The following is a 27,565-nucleotide window of genomic DNA, read 5'->3' as shown; positions in this document are numbered from 1 at the left end:
GCTTAAAGATGAAATTTTAGCACGACTGCCCATTCGAGTTCGTCTATTTCTAAGGAAAAATTCTCTACTGATCATCAATTAAAGATAACTGACAATCTCAGTCTTTTATCTTTAAAGGGGGAATTACTGTAATCAACTTATCTCTTGTCATTGAATGATAATATTTGCATTTAAAATTAAAATGATAATGCTGATACAAGATAATGATGTGTTATAGAGTATTATGAATTTATATTTTAAATTTTATTTGTCGCTATGTATTACATGATTATAATTATTTTATAGTAAACTTCTCAAGATCATTACTTGTCCTTTTTTTCCAACTTATGAATTGGTAGTGAAAATTTCCTAGTTCCAGTTTATATCATAGGTTACGTCGATGATAAATAGCAAAATGATAATAAGCAAATAAAAATTAGTGGTTTATAACCTGCAATTGAAAGATAATATTATGTTATAGTAGTACATGCTAAAAGTGCATCAATTTAAGTTGTAAGAATTAAATATTTCAAAGTGAAAAATTCAAAATATACACCGGCGAAATCATGACACGCGGTACAGAACTTATTAAAGCCGTTTTGGATAATGTTCTTAAAAAACCCAATTACGGACAATGCTTAAAGAATGTAAGTTTGTCGCAATTACATTACATACATTACATATATTATTAATTGCAATGTGATTAATTAAATCATACATTAATTATGTTCCACTCAGAGTCCATTTATATTATTAAATTAATTTTAGATATTCCTTATTTCTTTTTGAACAGCTCCAAATAGTTTCGGCAGGAAATGGAAATTGTAAAGCAGAACTTGTTGTTTCTGATGAACATTTGAACTTAGGTGGTTCAATGCATGGTGGTTTTATAAGTACATTGGTCGATTGTGTTTCTACATATGCTGTAATGACCCAGGGGAATGGTGTGCCAGGAGTTTCAGTGGATTTAAACGTTTCGTATGAATATTTTATTATATAATGTTTTATATTTCTACAAGAGTAATTATACACAATAGTAATAGTAATTGATATATAGATTTATGAAAGCTGCCTTCCCTGGGGATCTGGTGACAATTGATGCTACCACTGTACGTGCTGGAAAGACATTAGCTTTCCTTGCAGTGGATATTACGAAGAACAATGGAAAAGATATGATTGCTCATGGGAGACATACAAAATTTATTGCAAAATGAAATACTACGTACTGCTAGCAGTCAGTGTATAGAGAGTTTTAGATCATATAATGTACTATAATACCTGAATATTCAGATCATTGTTTAATGCATATCTAATATGTATATAGTTATTTAAACAAATACAATTTATTTGTTAAAAGTTGTATTGTGCTCTCTTGTACATAATATAAAATGAACACATTGCGACTAAAACATTTCTTTACTATTAAAAATATATATTATAAATGATTATAATACATGCTATGTTTAATGGCACAAGATTATGAAAAATGCAATTACTGGTGAAATAGCAACGATGTGAAAATTGTATACATTAAGTAATATGTGTATTAATTATTTCTTTTGAATGAAAAAAATGTCATTGTTGCTTGGTACATACTTTGTTAAGAAACAAATTTTTTGCAGTATCTGCAACCAATGTACGAAAAGCATTAACTTATACATTGATACATTTATATAAAAGAGGATGCAAGTCAGAAGGGAAACATAATATTATTACATAGAAAAGGATTAAAAAATTGTTAGAAGTAAAAAAAACTACATTCTCGTTTCTCTGTTTCTACAATGCCGAATTTAAACTGCAAGCTATAGATTCGTGTTATAATAGAATCAATTGTATAAATAATTTTACCTAAATCAATACCGAAATGTGCCTACATTATCCTACTAAAGCAACACGCAATTCTTTGTAGTCCAAGAGTGATTCGTCTCATCGTCTGAACAAGTATTAGTTTAACTATAAAAGTAATAACAAAGAAATAGACTCTATTCTGCTAATACAAATACCATCTTACATTCTTTTAGAGCATCTTTAAAATATCAAATACGGGACTAGAGATGTGACATTTCTAATGACGAATCGAGTCAACACAGTGGAGGACAACAAAGAATCAATCTTCGCGCTCTATCGTGCAGCTTCTACGACTCACAGTGTATGTACAATAATAAATGCGCAAAATTAATAAATCTCTGAAATGGAAGCAAGTCTAAGTGAAGAGAAATGGACAAGTAAACGTTCATCTTTTCTATTTTAGTTTTTTCATGTCCTCTAGTAGCGACCTTAATTCTTTTACTCTACGAGACAAAGACTCGGCTATATCTCTAACTTTTCTAGACTCTTGCTCGACCTCGTCGACCGATCTCTCCAAATACTCGATTCTTTCGTTGGGACCTCGCTTAGCCAGTTCCGCTGCAACTAGGTTATGTTCTTGCGGCATGTACTTGGCCGCGCTGCGCCGTGAACGTGAGATCGTGTTGCTGTGATCCTCGCAGCCATCGCAGCAATCGGACCAGATTCTCAGATCCACGCGTGGTATCTCGTCGCAGTCGACGTATTTGTTGTCATCCTCCGACAACAGGAACACGTTCGGTTGTATTCGACGGATGTTGTCACCGTTGTCGCACAACACGCGAGCCAAGGTAGTCTGTTTGATCTGCGCGAGTTGTTCGGGCTTGAAGACAGTGGGACTCTCGTACCAGAACCTATCGCCGTCCCTAGTGCGTCTAAATTGCTCCAACAAGAGACACTTGAACAGTGGTCCTACTTTAGCGTTCGGCAACTGATCCTCCAGAACGCTACCGACCCAAACGTCCATGTTCCCAGGATGACCGTACAGTTCACGTAGCTTCTGTCTGACCTTGGCGCTGCGTATGTCGCTGGCCAGGTCCTCGAAGGTCTCCACGCGGGACATATTGCAGAATCGTCGCCATTCCAGGTACCCGGGCAGAGCGTGATCCCTGCCGCGTTGGATGTTCATCGCAGCCAGGTCAAGCGCCACCGCGTGAGCTGTGCGGAACAGTTGCTCCGTGAGTTCTGAATTCAGGTTCTGTTCCGGTAACTTCAACTTGGCAGGGGTGGCGAACATCCCCCTTATCAAGGGATCCACGCCACCTTCTTCGACCAGCCTCCACGGCGCGAAGAACGCGTCTCGTAGAAGAAGGGGACCTTGAGGTATCGATTGGAAGGATTCGTTGAGACGCTCCAGTCGAGGTTGGATCAGGGTGTGACCGAATCTCAGAGCCGCGGTGGCAAAGACGTTCGACACGCTGGCGTCCAGATTCGGATTGTAGCCCCGATACGGGCCCAAGATTTCCTCAACCGTGCCGTCGAAGACGTGGGGCATCCATTGCTGGTAGGTAATGAATTGCATCTCCGCACCCACGATTTTCCTCGCCTCTTGGTAAAGCTTCTCCCCGTTCCAGTGAGGGTTTATTTCCCGCAGCTCACGCGCTATGCGGTTGTGCTCCCGCAACCATATCGCGTGCATCGCCAGCAAACCTACTTGCTCGTTGGCACGGATGTCACCCGCCACGAAACAGTTGATGGAGCTCTCAAGCTGATTGCGTCTACAATCGACGAATTGACCGCTGGCGTACGGCAGCAACGGCTTATGTCCAGGGATGGTGGGACCTTCGCGTAACAGACCGTGATCCGTGGAGAAGTCGCGCAAATCCCTAGCCAAATCGTCGTCGTAACCATACACCTGGGAAGCGTCCAGGTAGCTGGTGAGTTGGTTCAGTTGCTCGCGCGGTGTGAAGCTACCCCAGAGCACGCTGGTCATCCCCGAGCCACAAACCGCGCTGGTTCTGATAAAGTCAATACATCTTCGGTTGTCTATACGGGGATCACCAGGTGGTACCTCCATAGGGAAGCAAGGGGCTGCGTTGTCGCAGGATTTCTTGCAGTCTATGCCATCCCACGATTCGCTGGACACCGCGGGTAACGAGTGGTCCAGATCGTGGTCCAAGAACTGGCCCCACTGCATCACCATGTGGGTGATTCGCACGTCCGGAGTGACGTTGTGCGTGGACACCAGCGTGGTCGAGATCAGTCGTGCGGCCGGCTTCGGGTAGCCGTAATAACGACGTCCACGTTCCCAGCCAACCGGTGACGAGAATCCGTTCTCGTAGATCGGTTGCAAGACTCTATGGAAACCGGTGTAGGATGAACCCCAAGTGGGATGAAGCAGGTTGTTGCAGCTACCGTCTATACTGCGGTACTTGTTGTGAAAGCACATGTTTGTGCAGTTCTGACGCTGTCTGTGACCAGTGCACCCGGACAGTTTCTCGATCTCCTTCACCTGGAACAACCATACGTGTCTGAATATACTAGGGCACACGAGTTGCTAATGACACGTCTGAACAGTTTAAGATACGTGAGTTGCTAATAACGTGTCTGAATATTTCAGGGCACGTGAGTTGCCATTAAGTGATTTTAATTCTACTTGAACTCTCAATCTGGTTACTCAAATAGTAGAAATTAAAGGTTGTGATAGTTTTGAAGGGACTGCAAATTGGGTCAGACGTTTTACGTGACCAGAAATATACCTGCTCCGGGGTCAGAACTTCCTCGTATCGGAACTCGTTAGTGGTGTTTGCAGCGATACCAGCGTTCACCATGCGTCTGATGTTGACGAGCGTTCTCTCGAATATTTCCGCCGGTCTTGCCGCTGCCCGGCCGACAGCATCTGGAAACCGTGCTAACCTGAATGGGTTCACTCTCTGTGTGGTTCTATCACCGCTGAAGAGGTTCGTCAGTGTGTTGTTAATGGCCCGATCAATCTCCTCCCGGGCATCTTTGAAGGCTCTTATCACCAAAACATCTGTCGCTTCGGGCTGACGAACGCGAACCAGAGCCTGTGCGGTCGCGCGACCATATTCGTTTACGGCCGAGCATTCGTATCTGCGTAGAAAATGATTTTATTTCATTAAAATCGGACTCACGATGATGCGTCAATATCCGTCAATTCGATACACACGGTGACCTACCCTGTTAAAATACGATCGCGTTGTATCCGTCTCGCTACGATTTATCGCCGTATTGTTCCGAACGATACCAATTAGAAAAATGATAACAGGAAATACACACACTTATCCGGTGCGACACTTACACGAGCATGTAGTAGAGAACGTATGCGAAAGGATCGTCAAGTGAAGGCGGAGGCTCAATGTCAACACTGCTGTTCAAGATGGTATCGTAACGGCTCAAGGTCGTTAAAGGTCACAAGTATGCATCGCAATGATCTTGGTTACGAAAGAAGCTCGTTCACAGTATTCGAAAATCAAATATTCCAATAGTTCCAGTTTCGAACGATAATCGCCACTTACCCCGCTTTCAAGAAAATCGACCGTTCCGGTATTGTCGCTTACACCATACTTCAATACAAACATCTAGCCCGCTATAAGTTTTTTCTAAGTCAATGTTTTTCGAAGGAGAGTGACTTCTAAGCGGGGTGCCTTACGATTTAAGAGAGAATTTCGATTCAGAATCTTTTCGAACGATTCACGCGATTGCGATTCAAACTTTTCTTTTTCTAAACATCTCAAGGAGGTTCTTTCTTTTTTCTCTTCTTTCAAACAAATGCAACATTTTTCAAAAGCAATAACGAATAAATTTCACCTGCCAGCATCCGCGGAGGTAACATTGTAGAGGTACAAACTCCCCCCGCGTGATATCCGGGCTCTATCCCCCTCGACTGCTGTACCATCCTTCTTCCATTGTATCATCGGTTTCGGGACACCCTCTACGCGGCACGGCACCTCGATAATGGCACCTGGTTCCGCCTCCAAGTCCCGTGGTTCGTAGGTCATCTTGGGCGGACCGTTGATGGTGTCGACTACCTTGAGGTCGGCGCTGGTCTCCGCGTAACCGTTGGAGTTCTGGGCCCTGCAAACGTACCTGGCCGCGTCCGACTCCTTCACAGCTAGGATACGCAGCACGTTGCCGTTCTCCTTGATCACGAAACGGCCCCCCAGGCCCAGTGGTTCGTTGTCCCGCCACCAGTGGACCCTCGGTGATGGATGACCCTCCACCTGACAGGCGAAGGACACGTCCGTGCCTACCTGCACCGTTTGGGACTCTGGCAACCTGACGAACCTCAACGACGGAGACACGTTGATCACAGCCCTCGCCTTTCGCGACTTGGTGGACCCCATCTCGCTCCTTGCCACGCACTCGTACTCCCCTGTGTCTTGCTCGGTCGCGTCCGATATCACCAGGGTACCGTCATCCTGGATCACGTAGCGGCTACCGTCCGCTGACACTTCGTTCGAATCGCGCATCCACATGATCTCTGGCGCAGGGTCGCCAATCACTTCGCACGTGAAGCTCATCGTCCCGCCCAGTCTGACCTCCACGTCCTGGGGTCCGTTCATGATGCGCGGCTTGGCTGTAGGAAGGGCATATCCGTGAGTACTCCTTGTCTCGCGGTGAAGGGCGATTAAAGTAAGGTACTCCGAGTACTCAGGTTTCTGAGTATCGTATTCCAGAGTAATATTAGTTCAATTGCTTGGGGGGTGGTAATTTCCAAAAAAGTAAAGTGTCGGATTGTTGTGTTGAATCTGGATCAACATTTCCCAGTGTTATGAGAGGTCTTGTGAGTTGTCGAGACATGGGGCAAAAGGTAAGAATGCGAGAGACCATAGTTAAGGAAAATTTTTAAACATTTGTCGAATTAAGAATAAGGAGAGATAAAGATAATGGTCTTCTTACTGAAGGAGAAATATTATATAATATCAGCATTCTGTAGGTAAGTATCAAGGAATTGTGAAATAGTATCGAAAAATGTTTTTAAAAATGAGAGTTTCAATGCCTTCGACTCGACTACGTTCTTTCTTCAAATGTTCTTGAGATTATTGTATTAGCCAAGAAATTAATGTGTTTAGGCGGGGTATACAAGTTCGAGAGTTTACGAGCTATCGCTTAAACGTGGCAATCGTATTTACTCATCGAATTGTTCGATTGGAATAGCACTTGGCAACAGTTCAGAAAATGAGATAAAGCGGCAAACGCCGTAGATTGGGAATTAAGACAAATTCGCTCGGATAAACGAAATTCTATTGTAAATTAAAATTCTTTTTTTCATTTTCTCAACGTTTTTCTCTACTTTTGTCGATTACCGGGATCTCTCTCTCTCCCTACAGTTTTTATTTGCGGTCAACGATGTAGTCTAGCAACTAAAGATAATTGCGGAGTCTGTTTGCGTTCGCTATCGATCAGTCACCTTGTTCGAAGGAAAATCAACGACTTGCAATTGTTTCGATTTGTTTGCTAAGGGTGAAACTAATACGGTAGTAAGCTATGAAATAGATAGTATCAATTGCTTCTCCTGTAGTTAAGTTTAAAATTGAGTGAAAACGAACGATAGATAATTATGTCGCGATTAAGTTCAATTTATGAATAAATTCTGGAGTCTTTTACTCCCGTACTGTCCCGCTTGTCTTCTTTCCAGTTTTGAATAGTACATATACTGTGAATGGAAGGAACGTTTAGGAAGCGGAAACAGATACGCCTAAGGGACTTTTACGTTGGATACCAATAACGTTCGGAGAAAGAATTGTTGGAAGGGGAAGTATATGTGGGGCCGCTACGCTGAGCACCAATGTCGTATGTGGGAGGAGCTATTGGAGGGGGAAGTAGACGCGTGAAAGGCCGCTACGCTGGGTACTAATGCCGTATGTGGGAGGAGCTATTGGAGGGGGAAGTACTCACGTGAGGGGCGGCTACGCTAGACACCAATACTGTGCGTGGGAGAAGCTGTTGGAGGGGGAAGCAGCGCCTGCAGGGCCCCTACGTTAGACTACTATCTTCACGATCAATGGGAATTAACGAAGATCGGTTACTCAACTGCAATGAAAGTCATCAGGCGACATCGCCGTCAGCGAGCGTCCCTTCATCTCCGTAGGTGACTGGCACACAGCCGCCATCTCCGCGGGTTTGTTCTGCAGACGTTGCAATAACCAGACCATGTCACAGTCGCAGACCAGCGCGTTGCTGTCCAGTCTGAGCCGCGTCATCGGGCCCACGTTGTGGAACGCGTCAGCGGGCAACCGATGGAGCATATTGCTGTGCAGGAACAACCGTTCCAGGGCAGGTAGGTCATTGAATGTGCCCCTCTCGATCTCACGCAAATGATTGTATTGCAGGTACAGCTGCTCCAGATGGGGTAGACCAGCGAATGCTCCAGGAGATATACGCTCCAGACGGTTCTTGTAAAGATAAAGGATCTTCAGGTTCGTGGCGCCCTCGAAGGTCCGCGGCATGAGGTGTCTGATGTGGTTGTCGTTCAACAGCAGGGTGTGCAGTTCGGGGAGATCGTGGAACGAACCGGGCCATATTGTAGCTATGTTGTTGAACCGCAGGTCACTGAAAATTTCCAACGAGTTAGTGAATAGATAATATTAAAGTTCGTGAATTTAAATTCATTTTACAAAATTTTGTTTAAGGGACACCAAACTGTGCAAGTTTCAGTCAAGACACAAAGGACTTGTATCGTTCCTGGTTTTCGATCAACGTTGAAAAAAAAGAAAATTATTTTTTTTTTTTTTGAAAATTTTTCGCCACCGATTTACAGTCCATCAAAAACTAGATAACTTTTGCACGAAATATTTTTCGATATCTCTTGTAATTTAAGAGGTATGCAGACACGAACGTAATTGGGGGCTCTAATGCGATGCGTGGGTTTCCCCTTTAACTCATCGGTATCTCGGTTACCGTTAATGTTAGGCCATGTGCACCTTAGTACTTTTACTCTCGAAATGAATAGCTCCGACGAATTCTACCACGAAAAATCGATTATTTCGCGAGCAACATTCCCATTTGTTAATTCGAAGAGATAGAGTCACTGGAACTACCCAGTTCAATTTGGCTTGCTTCGAACATCTTTTTAAAAATAGCTCGATTATTCACCGAAATATTCGATTGTCCCAATTATTGAAACAGAGGACTAATTATATTCGTGTCTTAATTTATCGTTTCCCCTTCTTAACCTCAAAAGTATGCACGTGGCTGTACAAATAGATTCATCGTCGGTAGTTCCACTCTTGGGACTCGTCGTGGGTGTACTCGTTGTGCATCGAGACGATCGAATTCGATTCCTATTTTACGCACAAGGTCAGTGATTGGCTCCGCGAGCCTCGATAACGATGTATAGATTTTTTTTAATAGAGCGTCGAGAGACAATGATGCAGCTGATGCAGCACGTTGCACGCTTCGCCGTTGCAAAGATCTCCGGAGTCATAAAGCGCGAAGCTCTTAATTAACGATTTTATTCGACTCGTTGCACATTACCGTTTCACTTCCCCCACCCCCTCCTCGTTCCCCTCCACGCCCCTCCCTCTAAATTGCCGGGTGAGTTCTCGGTTCGACGCGCCGGTATTTTAACCTCTTTATCGCCACGGCGGATCTTCCAGTGGCTCGTTTCGTCGAGCTCGATGAGAACGAAAAAAGGAGGGGGTAGGGGGAGGGGCAACTCGGTTTTCGCGCTTTTCACGTAATAACGGAACCACTTTTACGACGAACAGTATTTCTTCCCTCGAAAAGGAAGCCCGAAACCGTATTTTTTGCCCGAATTGATTTCCGCGCCATTTTTCTCTCTTCGATCTCTGGTCACGTGTTTTTCAAAATGGCGTACACCAGGAGATCGCTAATCTGCAAGTATCAGAGATTCTTTTTTAATCGACCCAATGTGTTCGAACATTCTCCTTCGAACGAGAATCGTAAAAGTGTACTCCTTTTCGTACGATCTTTTCGTAAAGCAGTGGTTCTCAATCGATTTGAAACGCGTGGCCCCTTAAGAGGAAAAAATAAGTTTCTACGAGATACGTGGTAGCTTTGGTGCAAGGACGAGTGAAACTTGCACTCGGATGGAAGTTTTAAAAATAAACAATTCGTTGCTCGTTGAACGAAAATTTGAATTACAAAGTATATTACAATGGAGGGACAGAGATTTAAATAAACAGGGTGAACAAATTAATATTCGTTAGTTTCTATAAGATTCTGACCAAAGGTTCAAGGCGACACAAGTAACTGTAAAAATATTACCACTTTCCGTATAAAAAAAAAAATTCTCATCATTATCGAATAAGAAACCACGTCTCATAAAAACTAATTTTCACGATTCGTGTAACTTCGAGCGCCCCTATTGTTCACATTTGCCCGGTTGCTTAGGTCCTGGCCCCGGATACAAGCAAAATAGGTTCTCACGGTCGTTAAACTCCTTTGATCGATGGTTATTCGCGTCTTTCTGGATGGAAAATTTTCTTTCCCTCCCTTTCACCCCCCTCTGTGTACAATGAAAAACACCGGTCCGGGAAAAGAAGTGTACAGAGAGAAAACAGGAGATTTACGATCGCGTGCGCAGTCCCATGATTTCTAAGCGTTCGAGGTACAGATGTGTATCTGAATCATTCAGTCGTTGCACGGTCGTGCATGGGTGAATTACGTGTAAAATTTTCGTGAAAAAATTAACGGGAAAACACGAGAGACGGAGAAGAAACTCCCTTTCACCCGGTGCCAGCGATCATGTGTTTTGACAAGCCAGTATTAATGACACGTGGTATCCGCGTCGCGCCGCTTCAGTAATTCGCCTTGGGTACCTACTCGTAGATGTCCGTAACTATTTGCGGCGATTCGTTTAACATCGAAACAGCGCAACACGATTGACGTTTGTTCGTCGATTTGCAATATTTCCGCGGACCAGTTGCAATTCCGGTTTTGATTTTCACCCCCCTCCCCTTCGAGCAGTTTAATATTAGATTGTCCAGTAATTTCATGCCACTATCGTTTCACGATAAAAAAATAATATTAAAAAACGACCAATTTTGTCCTCCCTTTCGAAATTTAATTAATATTAATTTGTTCAATAATTTCGTGTTGCTATTGTTTTTTGTAAAAAAGAATGTTAAAAAAAAATTCATGGAAAAAATGTTTTTGTTATTTTCTCGAAGCATGATGGGAGTGTATAATAATTCAAAAATGTGAATAGAGTAACGATATCGATTTGAGGTTATGTTTCTTCGTTTCTCTTTTTTGAATAAATTCTTTACGTTTGTATCAGATAGACTAATTATAGATAGAATTATGTAAAAAAAAGCCCAGAATTGTGTAAATTATCGAAAAAATATTATACATTCTATTTTGAATTTTTTAAAACACCAATGCCATCAACGTCAATTTCGATCGTTTGACTCGAACGTAAAAATATCGTTTCGAAAGTTATTCCTCGTTCGTAATACGTTATTGTTTAATAATTTATCTCTAGAAGATAATAGTTTCTCAATATTTATTGCTAACTTTTGAAAATATACTTTGGAAATGAATGTTCATCGTCGGAAGTTTTCGACGGTTAGAAGTCACACGCGAGGGGAACACGTAAATGGTTTGTTCTACTAAAAAGACAACAAACGGTAGATATTGTGCGATCGTATCGTAAAAAAGGACATTACACCGAAGGTACTAGCGATACGCGACCTATCCGAGTGTAATTCGAGCCGCTGGTGGGTAATGAAAACATTCAGCACCGTAACGAACAGTAATTTTATTCATGTTCCGGTTTACAGACCCCTTGAGCGGTATCTGCCATTGAAACTGCCCGAGGCGGTCGGTCGAGAGCCGGCTTCGTTCCTTTGCTCCGATTTTTACGAGGAGGCCACAAGCACCCTTTGTCTGTGCCAGGTATAAACAAAGAACACGATGCAGCGTCTACGGCCACGGAGCTAGAAGAAGACCGGCGAAACCGCGCGAAAATAGAAACCGGTAGAATGTAAACTACGAGAGTGGGTTTATCGCTGCTTTCGAGACGCGAAAAATTGTTTTTAACAGCGCCGTTGGCCTTCCACGACCCATTCCTTAATATAAACGATTTATCGCCACCCCGAGCGAAATCTAATCGCTCCCGAAACCGGAAGACTCGAACACGCGTCTCGACGATGGTTATTATTAAAATCAAAAATTAGACACGACGATCGATCGATCGCTACCGTCTTCCAGGAGGCGAGTTGAACGATTCAATTTATTATATATCCTTATTAAACGATATAATTATATGTTTACTAAACACAAAAATTATATTTTTATTGTTCTCGATAAACACCTGGAGTGTGGAAAAAATTACGATACAATTTACGTAAGCAGTTTGTGTAGATAAATATTTTTCAAAATATTATTACTAAACACAAAAATTATATTTTTAGTGTTCTCGATAAACACCTGGAGATTGAAAAAAGTTACTATACAATTTACGTAAGCAGTTTGTGTAAACAAATGTTTTTCAAAATATTTTTACTAAACACAAAAATTATATTTTTAGTGTTCTCGATAAACACCTGGAGTGTGGAAAAAATTACGATACAATTTACGTAACCAGTATGTGTAAACAAACATTTTTGAAAATTTGTAATACTTTTCAATTCTCGTCAAATTGTTAATTTTATTTAAAAAATAATCCAACGATACAAGTTAAAACACGGTGGAAAAATTAATTTTCTCACCTCGTAATTAAATATCTAGTCGATCTGTTTTTTAATTTTTATCGTATCGTTTAATTTTTGCAAATGTTTATTCACGTTGTAAGAATATTTTTGCTATTATTTCAAGCGTTTCCCCCCTCCCTCGTTCCAATAGTTCTATATTATTATTGACATTTCCACACCGGTAGAAATGTTGTATAATATTCATCGTTGAAAAAAAGTCGCTCGTCGCAATGTTGGATAATATTTACCGTTCGAAAAAAAAAGTCGATCGAGAGATAAGAATGATCCGACGATGGTGAGAACGTTGGTCATTTCACGCGTTTCGCGCGATGACTTGTCAACGGAGGAAATTTATCGCCCGAGAAACAAACTCGGGAATTTAATCCTTAATTAAAACGCGACCTTGATCTGCACCAGCGTCGAGGTCGCGTGTAGAACGCAAAAATTATCGTACCCCGAAGAGGTTAGGTTTTAGTAAGATCGTTTCAACTCGTCTTTTACGCGCTTCTGTGGAAACGGTTCGAGTAATTGCTCGTTAAGACGAACAAAATTAAACATTTTATCGGTCGAAACACGCACATTGTTACTTATAAAGCTGTCTGGCGCAGAATTTTAACCCCTACGGGTGATAAATAAAAATATAACCTAAAATACAATAGGAAAAGATACTTTTTCTTTATATTTACATATATAGAGGAGGAAGTGTAATTTATTTCTCGATTTGGGGCCTGAACAATTTAAATAAAACAACGTCCGAGGGTTGTTTAGAATAATTGAAAAGTACTAGCTTAATTGATCGCGATTTCTTTTAATTACCTATCCGAATGACTATGCGCACCAAAGTGCGCACTCGTTACTGAGTCATCTCTTAATGCAAACAGTTGATCCTTCTTTCTCTAAACGAGATTTAATTGTCATTCAGTACCCGATGCTCTGGCAATTAACGCTGAGCTGTCTGATTAGTCACCTATTATTCAGCAAAATTTCAAACGGGGATAGAAGAAAGTTTAATTTCGAAATAAGTTATTCAAATCTCATCCGTACTGAACAATTGGTCGTTAAACGAGAATTTTATTTTTCTTCGAATCTATGCGAATTGAAAATATGTAAGAAATATTTCTTTTTTTTTTCATCGTTATATGTAACGAAATTTTTCTTTTTCGCACACGAGGACAGAATTGTTAATACTTATCGTTGATTTCTACGTTTCCACGTACAGCGTACAGAACGATCGGGGACAAATATTTAAACGAAGTTTTTAACCCGATTGGGGGTGTCAGAAACGATAAAATGTTCGGACGTGTAAATATGTCTGTAGATACCGTCTTATCGTGTTTTTCCACCCGTAGAACGAGAATGTCCACTTGTCGTTTGAAAAATCGAATACCATTTGTACCGAGCGAAAACAACAAAAAAAAAACAGTTACGGAATATATACACGGTATATATTCGTTTCAACGGGGTGTACGTGCGATGTCACGTTCTCAAAATGTCGTTAAGATCGAGAACTAGTCTTGTAGACCGAACTAAAAATACCGATGGCGGACAAGCGTAATAAATTTCGTCGTATAGCTATAACAATACACGATGACCTCGTTAATAAGAATTCTTTAAATGTACACCAAGTCGTTGAGTAACTTGAAAATATAACGTCAAAATGAAGAAAATTTCAACGATCGTGAATAAAGGAAGATCATAGGTGTAATGTACATAATTTTTCATTTCTGAATTTACAATTTTTAATGCATTGAATGTATACAAGAGTCAAGAGTCCAAGATCGAGCAAATTGTCAATCCTCTAGTAATTACATCGACAAGCTTTGTCTTGAATTTTTTAAATATTTAATTTCTAATATTTTGAGTACTGAATTTCAAATATTTGAAATATTGAATTTCAAATATTTCGAATATTGTATTTCAAATATTTCAAAAATTTCAAATATTGTATTTCAAATATTTCATATATTTCAAATATTGTATTTCTAATATTGTATTTCAAATATGTCAAATATTGTATTTCAAATATTTCAAATATTGTATTTCAAGTATTTCAAATATTGTATGTTAAATATTTCAAATATTGTATTTCAAATATTTCAAATGTTTCAAATATTGTATTTCAAAAATTGTATTTAAAATATTGTATTTCAAAAATTGTATTTAAAATATTGTATTTCAAAAATTGTATTTAAAATATTGTATTTCAAAAATTGTATTTAAAATATTGTATTTCAAAAATTGTATTTATAATATTTCAAATATTTCAAATACTGTATTTCAAAAATTGTATTTAAAATATTTGAAATATTGTATGTTAAATATTTTAAATATTGAATTTCAGATATTTCAAATATTGTATGTTAAATACTTTAAATATTGAATTTCAAATATTTTGAATATTGAATTTCAAATATTTCAAATATTTCAAATATTGTATTTCAAATATTTCAAATATTGTATTTCAAATATTTTAATTATTGTATTTCAAATATTTTAATTATTGTATTTCAAATATTTTAATTATTGTATTTCAAATATTTTAATTATTGTATTTCAAATATTTTAATTATTGTATGTTAAATATTTTGGCGCAAAGCTAGGTTCGAGGTTTTCTTTGTCCGTGTACTTCATGGCGCGTTGAATATTCGAAATAGATTTAATGGGAGAGTCGCCACGGGCAAACGCTTTCGCGCAGAATCGACGATGCAAGTAAGTACCTAGTATAGGTGCATCCAAGAATGCACCGCGTGCATCCGAGAATTAGCGTTCACGCGATCCTCTTTTGTTGTTCCCACCGAAGATTCATTCTAGCCACATCGGGCGTATTTTATACACAGTGCGAGCCACGCAGAGTCATTCCTATTTTAACCGAATCCGAAAACACAACAGAAGAAGAGAAATTTGTTCCGACGTTCACGCTGACAGGCTACAAATAGCGGCACGACCGAGAACAGGATGATTCCACTAGAGAAAATAAATAGAACCAGCGATGGGAACAATTTAATCCTCATTAATATAGATTCGTATCAATATCCAATCGTTACGAGTATTTACGAGACCTTAAACAGGTACTGAAACGAGTCTCCATTAGTATTAATATATTTCCTTCCAGTTAATATTTTTTTATAATATCGATTCGACCATCGACTATTCAAAGCTCAACAAGAAGATTGAAGTCTACATGCACACTACAGTGTCAGAGTTATGCATTGTTTGAACGAATATTTTTAATTATTCCAATTCTTGATCTTTGAACTAGTATAATTATAAAAAGTAATGTGTTTTCCGGAATTACCAGAAAGTTAAAAATGGAATTTAGAAGGAAACTAAGGATTAATATATTTAAAATATTAAATCACTTTTTAATAATTTATTAAATTACTTTGCAAAAATTCATCAAATTATTATTCAGTAATTTATTCAATTATTTTTAATCATAGTTCCAATGCAATTATCTTTGTATTTGTTACATTTATTTCTTTTTCTTATCCTTATTAATTACTTTGACCTTTTTCCTGTACGTCTGATACACAAGAAAACTGAATTTCAAATATTTTAAATATTGTATTTCAAAAGTTTTGAATATTGAATTTCAAGTATTTTAAATATTGTATTTCAAATGCTTCAAATCTTGTATTTCAAGTACTTTAAATATTGTATTTCAAATATTTTAAATATCGAATTTAAGTAAAATTTCTTCAAATTTTAATTAAAAAGCTATCATATTTTGTGTAATCGCATTGCGTATCGATTAAGATCACGAACGTTTCGAGAGCATCTTAAAGCGTCTCGGTTCCATCGCTAATCAAAATCATGTATTTCGATCTCGATTCGAGGGAAGATAGTGCGGATCGTTTAAATGTGTATACAAAGCGTACAAGGCCATTAGGTGGTGCAGTCTGAGAATGTAACTCGAGTCTTTTTCCCAGTTTCGTTAATTTAGGAGTCGTTGGAAATTCTGTAAGACCGTGGATATACAAACGTTGTTGAATAACGTGGATCTGTGTGCACGTTCTTTGAACGGGTGGTAGAAGCTTTGCTTGCAATTACGAAAGGTCCTCGGTGTTTCTTTTAGGAAAATTATACACTGCTCGAAATAATTGGAGGATTACTCGAACGACTTTGTCGGTCATTGAGGCATTCGGTACTTCACAAGCTTCGACGTGATGCGCCAGGGATTTCGTCAAACGTGGAAATAAATTATAAAATACAAAAATCGTGAACAATTTGAAATTATAAAATAGAAAAATTGTGACCAGTTTGAAATTATAAAATACAAAAATTGTGAACAGTTTAAAATTATAAAATACAAAATGTGTGAACAGTTTGAAATTATAAAATAGAAAAATTGTGAACAGTTTGAAATTATAAAATAGAAAAATTGTGAACAGTTTGAAAATATAAAATACAAAAATTGTGAACAGTTTGAAATTATAAAATACAAAAATTGTGAATTATGTTCGTATAAATGTTCGTTCTATATAACTTCGTTGTTAACTTATTATTTTTCGCGTGAAGTAAAATATTGAGTGCAAAATAAAATTTGCAAAGGATATTATGAGAGTGTAAATAGAAAAATCGTTCACAAGACGTTCAAATTACCAATTTGGAATCGTGATTAGATAAGCGTTTGTGGGAATTATTTTTGTTGCTTGTACGATATATACAGAATTTTTGTTCGAAGTTGTGCTCAGATTTTGTGAAACACCTTGTATAAATTAGATATTGGGTGAAAATATTACCATGTTAAATATATGGTATTGGTTTCATTCCTGTTATTCGATGCATCTTCCTGCATTACCGAGTAACACGATACCATAATTATTTCGCACAGTGTATAGTTCGGATCGGAAGCGATTGCTCCCATGCAATTGTACAGAAAGGCTCACGACATAAATTTCAGTCAAGTATACTTTTACTCGACCGATCAAAAGTTCTTTCTGAATTTGAATCATATTTAAATTTAGTTTTTGCAATTCTATGAAAGCTCGAAAATAATTTTTATTGGTCCTTTCACTACTTTCTTTTCTCGTTCATTATAAAGTTGTTAAATGGAAAAGAGAGAAATAAAGTATCGAATAAAAATATATGCAATGGGAACTATTGATTTATGTTGAAGATACACGCACGTTGATCGATTTTTTCAATTAATTCTCTCGAAAAAGAAACCTTGTACAAGGAACGTTATTTCACATTCTCTATTTATTTTTTTAAGACACTACCATCCCTGTTTGGGCTTCGTTAAATATTCTGGGATACCCTGCACCCGTCACAAATCATAACCTACACCTTCTAATGCAACTTGATGATCTTCCTGTCGAGATTTTCTCCACAGGATATATCCACTTTAGGTCCGAAAAATTATTCATACGACGAGCTGGGAAAACAAGAAGCTGAAGACGTAAGTGTGCTATAAATTGTGAGCTCTATTCTCCAAACAAGACACGCCGATCCGTGTTACGAGTTACACGATGCAAAAGATGTTTCGAAGTCGAGACAAATTTTGCTCAACGATACGACTGGGAATATTATAGTATTCGAGTACTCAATGATTCGGATATTGAACCATTTGAATACTCTAATATTTGAAGACTCAACCATTCGAATATTTAAAGATTCGAGTACTCAATAATTCGAATATTCAAAGATTCGAAGACTCGACCATTCGAGTAGTCAACGATTTAAATACTCAAAGATTCTAATACATAAAGATTCAAATACTCAAAGATTCAAAGTCTAAGACCATTGGACTAGTCAATCATTCAAATACTCAAAGATTTAAATAGTCAACCATTCGAGTAGTCAATTATTCAGATACTCAGATTCAGGAACTCAACCATTCGAGTAGTCAATGATTAAAATACTCAAGGGTTCTAATACTCAAAAATTCGAAGACTCAACCATTCGAATATTCAAAGATTCGAATACTCAATAATTTGAATATTCAAAGATTCGAAGACTCGACCATTCGAGTAGTCAACGATTTAAATACTCAAATATTCTAATACATAAAGATTCGAATACTCAAAGATCCAAAGACTAAGACCATTGGACTAGTCAATCATTCAAGATTTAATACTCAAAGATTTAAAGAGTCAAACATTCGAGTAGTCAATGATTCGAATACTCAGATTCAGGAACTCGACCATTCGACCAAAGATTCAACGATTCAAATACTCAACGATTCTAATACTCAAAAATTCGAAGGCTCGACCATTCGACTATTCTATCATTCAAATACTCAAAGATTCAAAGATTCAAAGACTCAACCATTCAAGTAGTCAATCATTCAAATACTCAACGATTCGAATACCCAAAGATTCGAGGACTCAACAATTCAAGTACTTAGCGATCTGAGTACTCAAAGATTCGAACACGCCGAGTACTCTTGGTTTACTCGTCGTATTCCGACACCCGCGAAACATTCGAAACAGTTTCGCCACTCGAGGTACTCGTACACAAGACGCGCGAGGTACAAGACCGGGCGTCCCCGCGTTTATTCAGCACGGTGTGCTCATCGATACGATTCCGCGCTTCCCACGTGCATTCCGTACTGGAAATACCCGCAGCCTACACCGTAAATTGCTCGATTACACCCAATTCTCTACGCCGCGATGGACCTCTTGGATCCATCGGCTCGATCCCTGCACGGATGAAGGAATACGATGGGGGATCAAATGGGGGGCCAACACGAGTCGATTCGACGTTCTAAGCGCGGCGATCGGATAAGGAACTGGCGGAGGACCACGTAGGTAAAAGAAGAGAAGTAGAGAGAACCTGAAGTGGCCACTTACAGGACCGTCGTGTTGGCCGGTACCCGTGGTACCCGGCTCAGCTTCTGAAACATGCACCGCACCGTCTTCACGAAGCACATGCACTTGTGGGGGCAGTCCGTTCTCCCATTTGATCGGTGCTCCGTCCCCGTAACCTGCAGGATCACCAGGGTCCAGCAAACGGCGAGTACCAGCCTCATGGTCGTTTGTTCGCGCGACGGTTCTCTCTCACATCGAAACAGTTTCACGCTGTACGGTGGCACGTGCTCGACATCGAGGCGTACCGTCAGCGGGCAGCCTGTCGGACGGCGGTTACTTTCACCTCTATCGTCCCGGGGAGTTCTGCGAATAAACCAACTCTGCTCCCTTCAAGTGTCCTGACACACGGCCCTCGGTCGGGTAGTCTCTTTCGGAGATGAACGCCTGGATCGTTGACCCCACGACCGGGTCTACAATCTTTCAGAGTTCCTCGGGATCCAACGGAATCGCCACACGATCCTTCAGAATCCCCCAGAATTCTTCAGAAGCTTTCAGAACCCTTCAGAAGCTTCAAAATTCTGAAGAATTTTTCTGAATCTTTCAGATTCTTTCAGAACTTTTCAGAATCCTTTAAACTTCTTTAGAATTGTTCAGAATCCTTTAGACTTCTTTAGAATTTTTCAGAATCCTTCAGAATCTTTCAAAATTCTTCAGGATATTTCAGAATCTGTCAGAATCTTCCAAAATCTTTCAGAATCTTTCAGAACCTTTCAGAATCGATCAGAATCGATCAGAATCCTTCAGAAACGTTCAGAATCTTTCAGAATCTTTCAGAATTTTTTAGAATCCTTTAGACTTCTTTAGAATTTTCCAAAATCCTTCAGAATCTTTCAGAATCCCACAGAATCCTTCAGAATCGATCAGAATCATTCAGAATTCTTCAGAATATTTCAGAATATTTCAGAATATTTCAGAATATTTCAGAATATTTCAGAATATTTCAGAATCTTTTAGAATCGTTCAGAATTCTTCAGAATCTTTCAGAATTCTTCAGAATCTTTCAGAATTCTTCAGAATCTTTCAGAATTCTTCAGGATCTTTCAGAATCCTTCAGAATCTTTCAGAATCTTTCAGAATCTTTCAGAATCTTTCAGAATCTTTCAGAATCTTTCAGAATCTTTCAGACTCGTTCAGAATCGATCAGAATCGTTCAGAATCGATCAGAATCTTTCAGAATTCTTCAGAATCGTTCAGAATCCGTTAGACTCTTCTTAAAATCCTTCAGACTCTTTCAGAATACCTCAGAATCCTTCACAATCTTTCACAATCCTTCAGATTCCTCCGCAATCCTTCAGAATCCTCGGCGATTCTTCCGAATCCACTGAAACTCTTCCGAATCCTCCGTAATTCTTCAGAATCCTTCACGATCCCTTAGAATCCGTGAATTCTTCAGGATCTCCTGAAATCCGTCGGAATTCTTCAGAATCCTTCACGATCCCTCAGAATCCTACAGAATTCTTCGAGATCCCCTTGAATCCATCGGAATCCTTCGGAACTCTTCCGAATGTTTCGGTACCCTTCGGAACATACTTCGAAATACTCCAGAATCCGAGATCCTCTCAGCAGAAGGTGGGTTACGAATCGACCGACCTTGTCCTCTGACCCGCGTGGAATTCCAAGCGTATCTCCGCCGGTAGATCGCTATCTCCGGTCCGTGGGATCCATCCGGCGTGAAATTATTATTTCCCGGATTCGTCGTCGTCTTCGGTCGGGGGTTCGTACACCGGACCCCCAGCGGGTACGGTTTGGTTGGTTGTTCGATGTTCGTCCAGTCGGTGCACCTATCCCCGGATCACTCTGCTCGCGTGGATCCTCGTTCACGTTCGGGAGGACGAGTATCGTCTGCGAGTCACTGCGGCGTTACAACGACGACGACAGAAGTAAGGGACGCTGGGGGACGACGACGACGCCGCCGCTGCGTTCTCGTCTCGTCTCGTCTCGTCGCGGCGGCTCGGCTACTACTGGAGCTCCTCCGCGCCGCTCCGCTCCGCGCGCCGTGTACCCCGCAGACCGAGGCGTACGCGCGTCGTCCGGGAGCACGAAAGCTTTTCCTCGCGAGGCTCCTACTACTCCCTCTCTCCCGCCTCACTCTCTCTATCTCTCTCTCTTTCGCTCTCACTCCCTCTCTCTCGCTCCTCTCTGCCTCCCTTCGCTGTACCGGGCCCCCCCGTAGCTCCGGTTCGTAACGCGGCTCACCATTCCGCCCCCTCTCTTCGCCGTGTTCGTCGCGGACGATTTTTATTTATTCATCAAAACGCGCGAACAGACCACCTCCTTCACGGACTGGAAACGGAAGAATGCAACAATTTTTGCCGATCGTTGTTAATTCCTCTCGCGAGTGTGTTGGATTACCAGAGTGTGGTCAGCGGAACGATTCCATCGGAATTGTCCCAGGGACTCGACGATTATACTTTTTATTCACGAATATCGGAATATTTTTAACAACGGGAACCTACACCACTTTGGTTATGTTTTCTCGACAGGGTTCTCCGAAACGGAGGGAAAATGGAAATAAATATATATTGCGTTGTTCGGAAAGTCATTTCGTTTTCCAAAATGGAGATTATGTAATTTAATAAAATGTTTGTTCACTCTAAAAAATCGTGTTTCATTTTCACCAAAAAAATCGAAATAACTTTCCGAACAACTCTAATATATAAATATTATTTATTGGAGGATGATGAACTCAGAGGGGGTTGTATTTTTAATGTAATTTATCAATAATTCATTATTTCCTATTTAATTTCTGAAACAGAACTTAAAGAATGGTACAAACTTGTCGAAATATTGGGGAAGAATGTTCGAGCATTTGTTAATTATTAGATTCCGGATATTTTTATGCACATTACACAAATGTAATATTCTATCTATTATAGGATGACCAACCGAAGAATCATGAAAATGACACTGTTCTTTCCATCTAACCTCAAAATCGAGGTACGATCTCGTCGTTTCGACGAGAAAGAAATATTTAACAAACTAGGGGGCGCTGTTTCGCCCAGAGGGCGCTGCTCGTACTCCCGAAGGAGCACTTTACGTCCCCAAAAGGGGGCGCGAAATTTTTTACGTACATTGTGTGTACTCGTTTGCGTTTAAATCGGCCGGAAAACAATGCACGACCGGTGAACGCGACAGAAACCGCTCATAGACAAAGTTTTGCCGCGTGAGACGCCATTGGGTGTGTTTTTACAGTCGCGGATGCTTTCTCAGGGGTCTCCGAGGTGAACGTTTTTCTGAAGCTTGCAATTTCAAGGAAACCGACGGCGTACAATTGGCCGCTTTGTATCTGTCCATTTTAGCGTTTTTGCTCATGGTCGTCGTCGCGACGCGTCTCTACAGGACACTATGTGCCCCGCGTGGCAACATGGTACACGTCGCGGCTGGTACTACATCCTGCTTCCCTTGCTTCGTGCAGTTGAAATCCGTGTAGTCGACGTTCATGCCTGTATGCTACTGAACCGTGGCGGTGGTGACTCCGAAGCCCTTCAAATTTTGACACGAGAGGGGGGGCGAGGGGATTTGGCGCTTGTTACGCGGGAATCTGCCCGCACCTACCCAAGATTGGCTTCTGCTGAGACGAGGCAGATCGAAGTGCGGACATATCGTGAGAATTAGTGGTCAGAGGTACGTGATGCTTCTGGAAACGTGTTTTGAATTTAATTAATCTTTACGGAGGATTTTTAATAGGTTAGGTTCTTCCATTGAAATGGTTAACGGACCTGAGAGATGAAAATATTTTTTAGTTACTTCGATTTCGTATCTTGCAGTCGATATGGAAATCTAACGTTTAGATTTTTTTTTTTGGGTAATTGTGTAGAAAATTGGTTACCAAAAGAGTCTACGTTGATAAAAAAATGAATAGACACTGATGGAAGTCACAAATTGAGATTTTTTAAATGTTTGCAATTTTGCAAATTATCTTAATTTTTAAATCGGAAGAGCTAAATTTAATAAATTTTCGTGTTAGAGAGTTCAGAGTTGCCTAAGTTCTAAAATTACACGCTTCGGATCTTCGTTTTACAACGTACGTTTAAAATTCATAAAAGTTTCATTTCGTTGCTCTCGTGAATCTTAAAGGTTAGTACACAAGAAGTTCTTTGGTACCGGAGAGCAGATTACTGCCTTTCGTCCCGGATCTGCCCGGGTGGACTCTTCAATAAGGCTTTTCAAGCAGCTCCAGCCTTATACCCGACCGTTTAAACAGTCTCCTACTTGTGTAGTCGTCGCGTCGAACTTACCGCCGAAACGAAGAAAATTTTAATAATTGCCGTCTAAATTAAAATTGATACAAATATCAAAGTTTTCAGTTTTTGTACGGGTAAATATAAAACGTTACAAACATTTATACCGGTTAATTTACAATTATTGTTCAAGATCATGAGTTAGAATAGTTTCTCGTAACCGAGTAACCTCGGTTACAAGAATCAATATTTTCATTTTTCGGTATAAGTAAATCTATAGGTAGAGTGACCTCGGTTACAAAAATTAAAAATTAGTATAGGTGTGTTTCAAATTGGTTCACTGGTAAATTTGCATTATCGTTCAAGAACAAGAATAGTTAGAATAGTTTCTTGTAACCGAGGTCATTCGGTTACAAGAATCAAAGTTTTCATTTTTCGGTACAAGTGAATATATAAGTACATTTCAAATTTTTTTACCGGTCAGTTGGCAATTATTGTTCGAAATCAAGAATAGTTTCTTGTAACCGAGGTCACTCGGTTAAAATTTTCATTTTTCGCTACAAGCGAACGTACAAGTACGTTTCAAATTCTTTCACCGGTCAGTTGACAATTATTGTTCGAGATCAAGAATAGTTTCTTGTAACCGAGGTCACTCGGTTAAAATTTTCATTTTTCGCTACAAGTGAACGTATAAGTGCGTTTCAAATACTTTTTAACCAATCAATTTGCAATTATTATTCGCGATTAGCATCGAGATTTCGATTACGAAGAACTAGCTCGATAAAATCGATATTCGATATTCGATGTCCGCCGGTACCTCGGCCACATTCTTCGTTAACATTGAGTATGAAATCCGCAGGCGGTTAAGTGGAATGCTCGGTGCACGGACGCGTTTGCATATGCATTATCTAGATGCTGGTTGCATCTGCGGACGTGAACGTGCATGCACGCGCAGACGTGCAAGTTCAATGAGCGTCAGACACCGGCGCCAATCTACGCGAACCTAACAGTACCTAACCTATCTGTAATCAAAGGCTTGTCGACTGCGAGCACTTCCCCCTCCACCTCACCCCCTCCCCACCCTTCGATGACACTGTAATCCGGCGCAGAAGCATGTGGACATAATCGAAGATCGTGTTCACCCGGTAATCGATCAGATGTTATAATGAATGTTGACGTTGCGCGAGGGATCGCACGTGCACGTATGAATTATGACATTATAGGATGTTTAAAAGTTAACAAGCTACGAGAGCGACCGATCAGTGTACGAATACGGTGAAAAACAATACCGTCATCGAATTTGTTAACTACCGCTACGCGGTTGCCAAAATGTAACGATATTATTAGATCGTTGTATAGGTTAAGTTCCTCGAATTCTGATTGGTTGGAACGTAGAAATAGTATCGGCTGGGAAATAAAATTAACGAACTCGAGTCGCAAAAGCAACGAAATTGTGAATACTTTTTTAGGGAAATATTATTCTTTAGTTTGTACGTTTATTAATACAGATGTAGAAATTCAATATTTGGAAAGACATTTAATTCATGATTATATAAGCTTGGGATAATTTACTTCGTCGTTTGCGAAAATTTGAAAATTATGGGGTTGGAAATTATTTTGTTGGAAATATTTTCTTTTCAGTTCATCAACGACTGTGGTATTTTTTGTTAGAAGCTATGAAATATTTTTTCGAAAAACTTCTCTCTCCAGTGGTTCTCAAAGTAGCTCTATAACACCAAAGGGGGTAATTTCATCCCTCAAGTTACAACAAGAAAACGATATTATTTTTTTGTTAGAAGCTATGAAATATTTTTTCAAAAAACTTCTCTCTCCAGTGGTTCTCAAAGTAGCTCTGTACCACCAAAGGGGGTTAATTTCATCCCTCGAGTTACAATAAGAAAACGATATATTCCGTTTATTTTAACTTTGAAATATTGTTAGAATCAGGACGTTGTTTTCATTTCCAGAGCCCGATGTCGATGACCCCCCGATCGTTCAGTGTTTATCCACGAGAAGGAAGAACTCGTCGGTGAAGAACGCGCTACTGGAACCTCTTGGAAAAATGTTTCGTGGACACCTGGTTCTATTCATTGAACTCAAAGAGAGCGTAAGATGGGGGAAAAAACGGTGCCATTACCTTCGTGACCTGTTATCGTATTGTCACGGAACAGCTGCGTCCTCAGGGAACAATACAGGTGCACTGGTGCAGCAGAACAAAAGAATACTTAACGAAAGAGAAAGTATTAGCATACTGGGTCACCGGTTAGTAAACGCATACTCGATTAAAATATGGATGCCCCAGTGTTTGACAGATGATGGTTTGTTCGAACCAGAACATCACTTGTTAATATATCTGGGGGCCAATTATCGTCACTGTTGCATGGAAAAATCCTACCTCGATTTCGAAAGAAATTTTCTTCTTTTTTTTTCCTTTTTTTACCAAATGAAAAAGTTTTTCTTTTTCTAATAAAAAAAAAAGTTTCTCTTCTTTTCATTTTCTAATAAAAGAAAAAGTTTCCTTCTATAGTAATCTCTTCTCAATTTTCAAGATCCCTGATATTTCTCTTGCATTTTCTTCAACTTGATTTAATTTTTATTTCAGACTTATTTCAACAGATCTTAGGTAGTTAATTTTTTCCAACTTTATTCAGAGTCTTTTTTCCAGACATATTTTAACGAAACATACTAATCAAAACATTTTTAAGGGGTAAAAAGAATCATTTTTTTTCACAATTTTCAAGATCATTACTTTCTCTTTCCTGCTCTAATTTCTGACTTATATAGTTAATATATTATATAGTTAACGTTATAGTAATGATGTGCGCAACTTATGGAATTATTCATAAAAAGTGTAACTGAATTAAAGAAGAACTGTTATTATGGTAAATAATGAAGAACAAGGAAATGATCCGATCAATTGGATTCCTAAAACCATGGTGTTCTGTTACGTGTACAATAATTTATGTTTGCAAATTGCGCAATTTGCATCATATGCAGTTATGCAAGTTCTCACCCGAGTATTATCTCTATATATAGGGTGCGCCACACAATCAGGACAAGCCGTAACAATCACTCGTTGAAGACATTGAAGTGGATGCTTTCAAAGGGTGGAAAGAACAATTTCTTTCCTATTCTATTTTCTATTCAATTATCAAAATCTGACTGACATTCTTTCTTCTCACATTGTCTCCAACTTTATTCAGACTCTTCGTTTAAAAATCACAAAATACTTAAAACCAATCAAAACATTTTCAAGGGTTGAAAGAACAATTTTTTCCCCAATTTTTGAAAGAATTTTTCCTTTTGTATTTTTTTTTTCAAAATTCATTTATTACACGATAGATGCTTACAAAAACAACGGAGTCAGGGCAGCTGGTTGATTACACGAATTAAAAACGAAGTGTTACCAATATAAATTGTTTACAATCACCTCGAGTCGATGTTGCGGAGAGAAATGTTCTCGCGAACGAAAATGGCAAAAATCGACGAGGAAAGGAAACCTTACGCTTATCGTCGCGTCGGTGAACTCGTTATCTGTTGTTTCCATTATTTGCAATAGGCAGAGACGTTGTTACATAATTCCATCCACCGATAGGGCGGTTAATTCGAAATGTGGTAGATCTCTCCCCTTATCGTCTCGGAATACAAATTTGTCCGTCAGTGGGATTAATAGCGCGAGCGATAAAATTAATCGCGAGACCGTGCGTGTATGCAGAAACGAAAGAGGAACGGAACGCCACGATTTACTGGTTTTTAATGGCGTAGAAAAGGAACACGCGCTTGTATAATCACCGGCGTTACCACACCGCGGAGATAACGCAGCGGGGGAGAGAGAGAGAGAGAAAGAGAGACTCGTGAGATTTTCATCGATGGCACAATTCCTTGCGCAATCCTCGATCGCGAGGAAATCGCCGAAGATTCGCTCCGGTCTGTAAAAATAATTCGCGACATGGAGGAAAGCTACGCGAGAAACGAGACGATGAAAGTACCGATTTTGTAATATTGAACGAGATTGGAAAATGGAATTATCAATGTTATTATTTTGTGTTGTTGATTAGTTATTTATTAATAGTGTCTTGAATATTTGAAGTACGATTTTGTAATATTGAACGAGATCAACGAACGA

At 39.6% G+C, this 27,565-nt stretch overlaps 2 protein-coding genes and 1 long non-coding RNA gene across 4 annotated transcripts; 2 read left to right on the top strand and 1 right to left on the bottom strand.

Annotated features, from left to right (window-relative positions):
- The first annotated feature begins 329 nt into the window (after positions 1-329).
- Positions 330-1,339, top strand: LOC143148700 (acyl-coenzyme A thioesterase 13). Its single transcript, XM_076315298.1, has 3 exons — positions 330-626; positions 773-957; positions 1,037-1,339. The coding sequence occupies exons 1-3, from the start codon at positions 546-548 to the stop codon at positions 1,191-1,193; spliced, it is 423 nt and encodes a 140-aa protein (XP_076171413.1). The 5' UTR covers positions 330-545; the 3' UTR covers positions 1,194-1,339.
- Pxn (Peroxidasin) lies at positions 477-21,207 on the bottom strand. 2 transcript variants are annotated; one of them, XM_076315283.1, is made up of 6 exons: positions 20,849-21,207; positions 19,241-19,561; positions 7,823-8,340; positions 5,596-6,364; positions 4,524-4,878; positions 477-4,276 (listed from the first exon to the last, which is right to left on the bottom strand). In XM_076315283.1, the coding sequence occupies exons 2-6, from the start codon at positions 19,417-19,419 to the stop codon at positions 2,222-2,224; spliced, it is 3,876 nt and encodes a 1,291-aa protein (XP_076171398.1). In that variant the 5' UTR covers positions 19,420-19,561; positions 20,849-21,207; the 3' UTR covers positions 477-2,221. The 2 variants fall into 2 exon arrangements, with proteins under 2 accessions (XP_076171398.1, XP_076171397.1); XM_076315282.1 differs by having other exon boundaries at positions 478-4,276; positions 20,789-21,207.
- LOC143148513 (uncharacterized) lies at positions 15,064-15,528 on the top strand. Its single transcript, XR_012992498.1, has 2 exons — positions 15,064-15,155; positions 15,247-15,528. It is a non-coding gene; the product is annotated as an uncharacterized LOC143148513 (long non-coding RNA).
- Positions 21,208-27,565: the final 6,358 nt, after the last annotated feature.

Source organism: Ptiloglossa arizonensis, chromosome 6, assembly GCF_051014685.1.
Source record: "Ptiloglossa arizonensis isolate GNS036 chromosome 6, iyPtiAriz1_principal, whole genome shotgun sequence".
Taxonomy (NCBI): domain Eukaryota; kingdom Metazoa; phylum Arthropoda; class Insecta; order Hymenoptera; family Colletidae; genus Ptiloglossa; species Ptiloglossa arizonensis.
This window is presented reverse-complemented; position numbering and strand designations above follow the sequence as displayed.

Coding starts and splice junctions, on each gene's coding strand:
- LOC143148700 (XM_076315298.1), top strand. CDS start 546: ATGACACGCGGTACAGAACTTATTAAAGCCGTTTTGGATAATGTTCTT. Junction 627..772: donor ACGGACAATGCTTAAAGAAT/GTAAGTTTGTCG, acceptor CTTTTTGAACAG/CTCCAAATAGTTTCGGCAGG. Junction 958..1,036: donor TCAGTGGATTTAAACGTTTC/GTATGAATATTT, acceptor ATTGATATATAG/ATTTATGAAAGCTGCCTTCC.
- Pxn (XM_076315283.1), bottom strand. CDS start 19,419: ATGAGGCTGGTACTCGCCGTTTGCTGGACCCTGGTGATCCTGCAGGTT. Junction 8,341..19,240: donor CCGGCCAACACGACGGTCCT/GTAAGTGGCCAC, acceptor GGAAATTTTCAG/TGACCTGCGGTTCAACAACA. Junction 6,365..7,822: donor GCCTGATGACTTTCATTGCA/GTTGAGTAACCG, acceptor CCCTTCCTACAG/CCAAGCCGCGCATCATGAAC.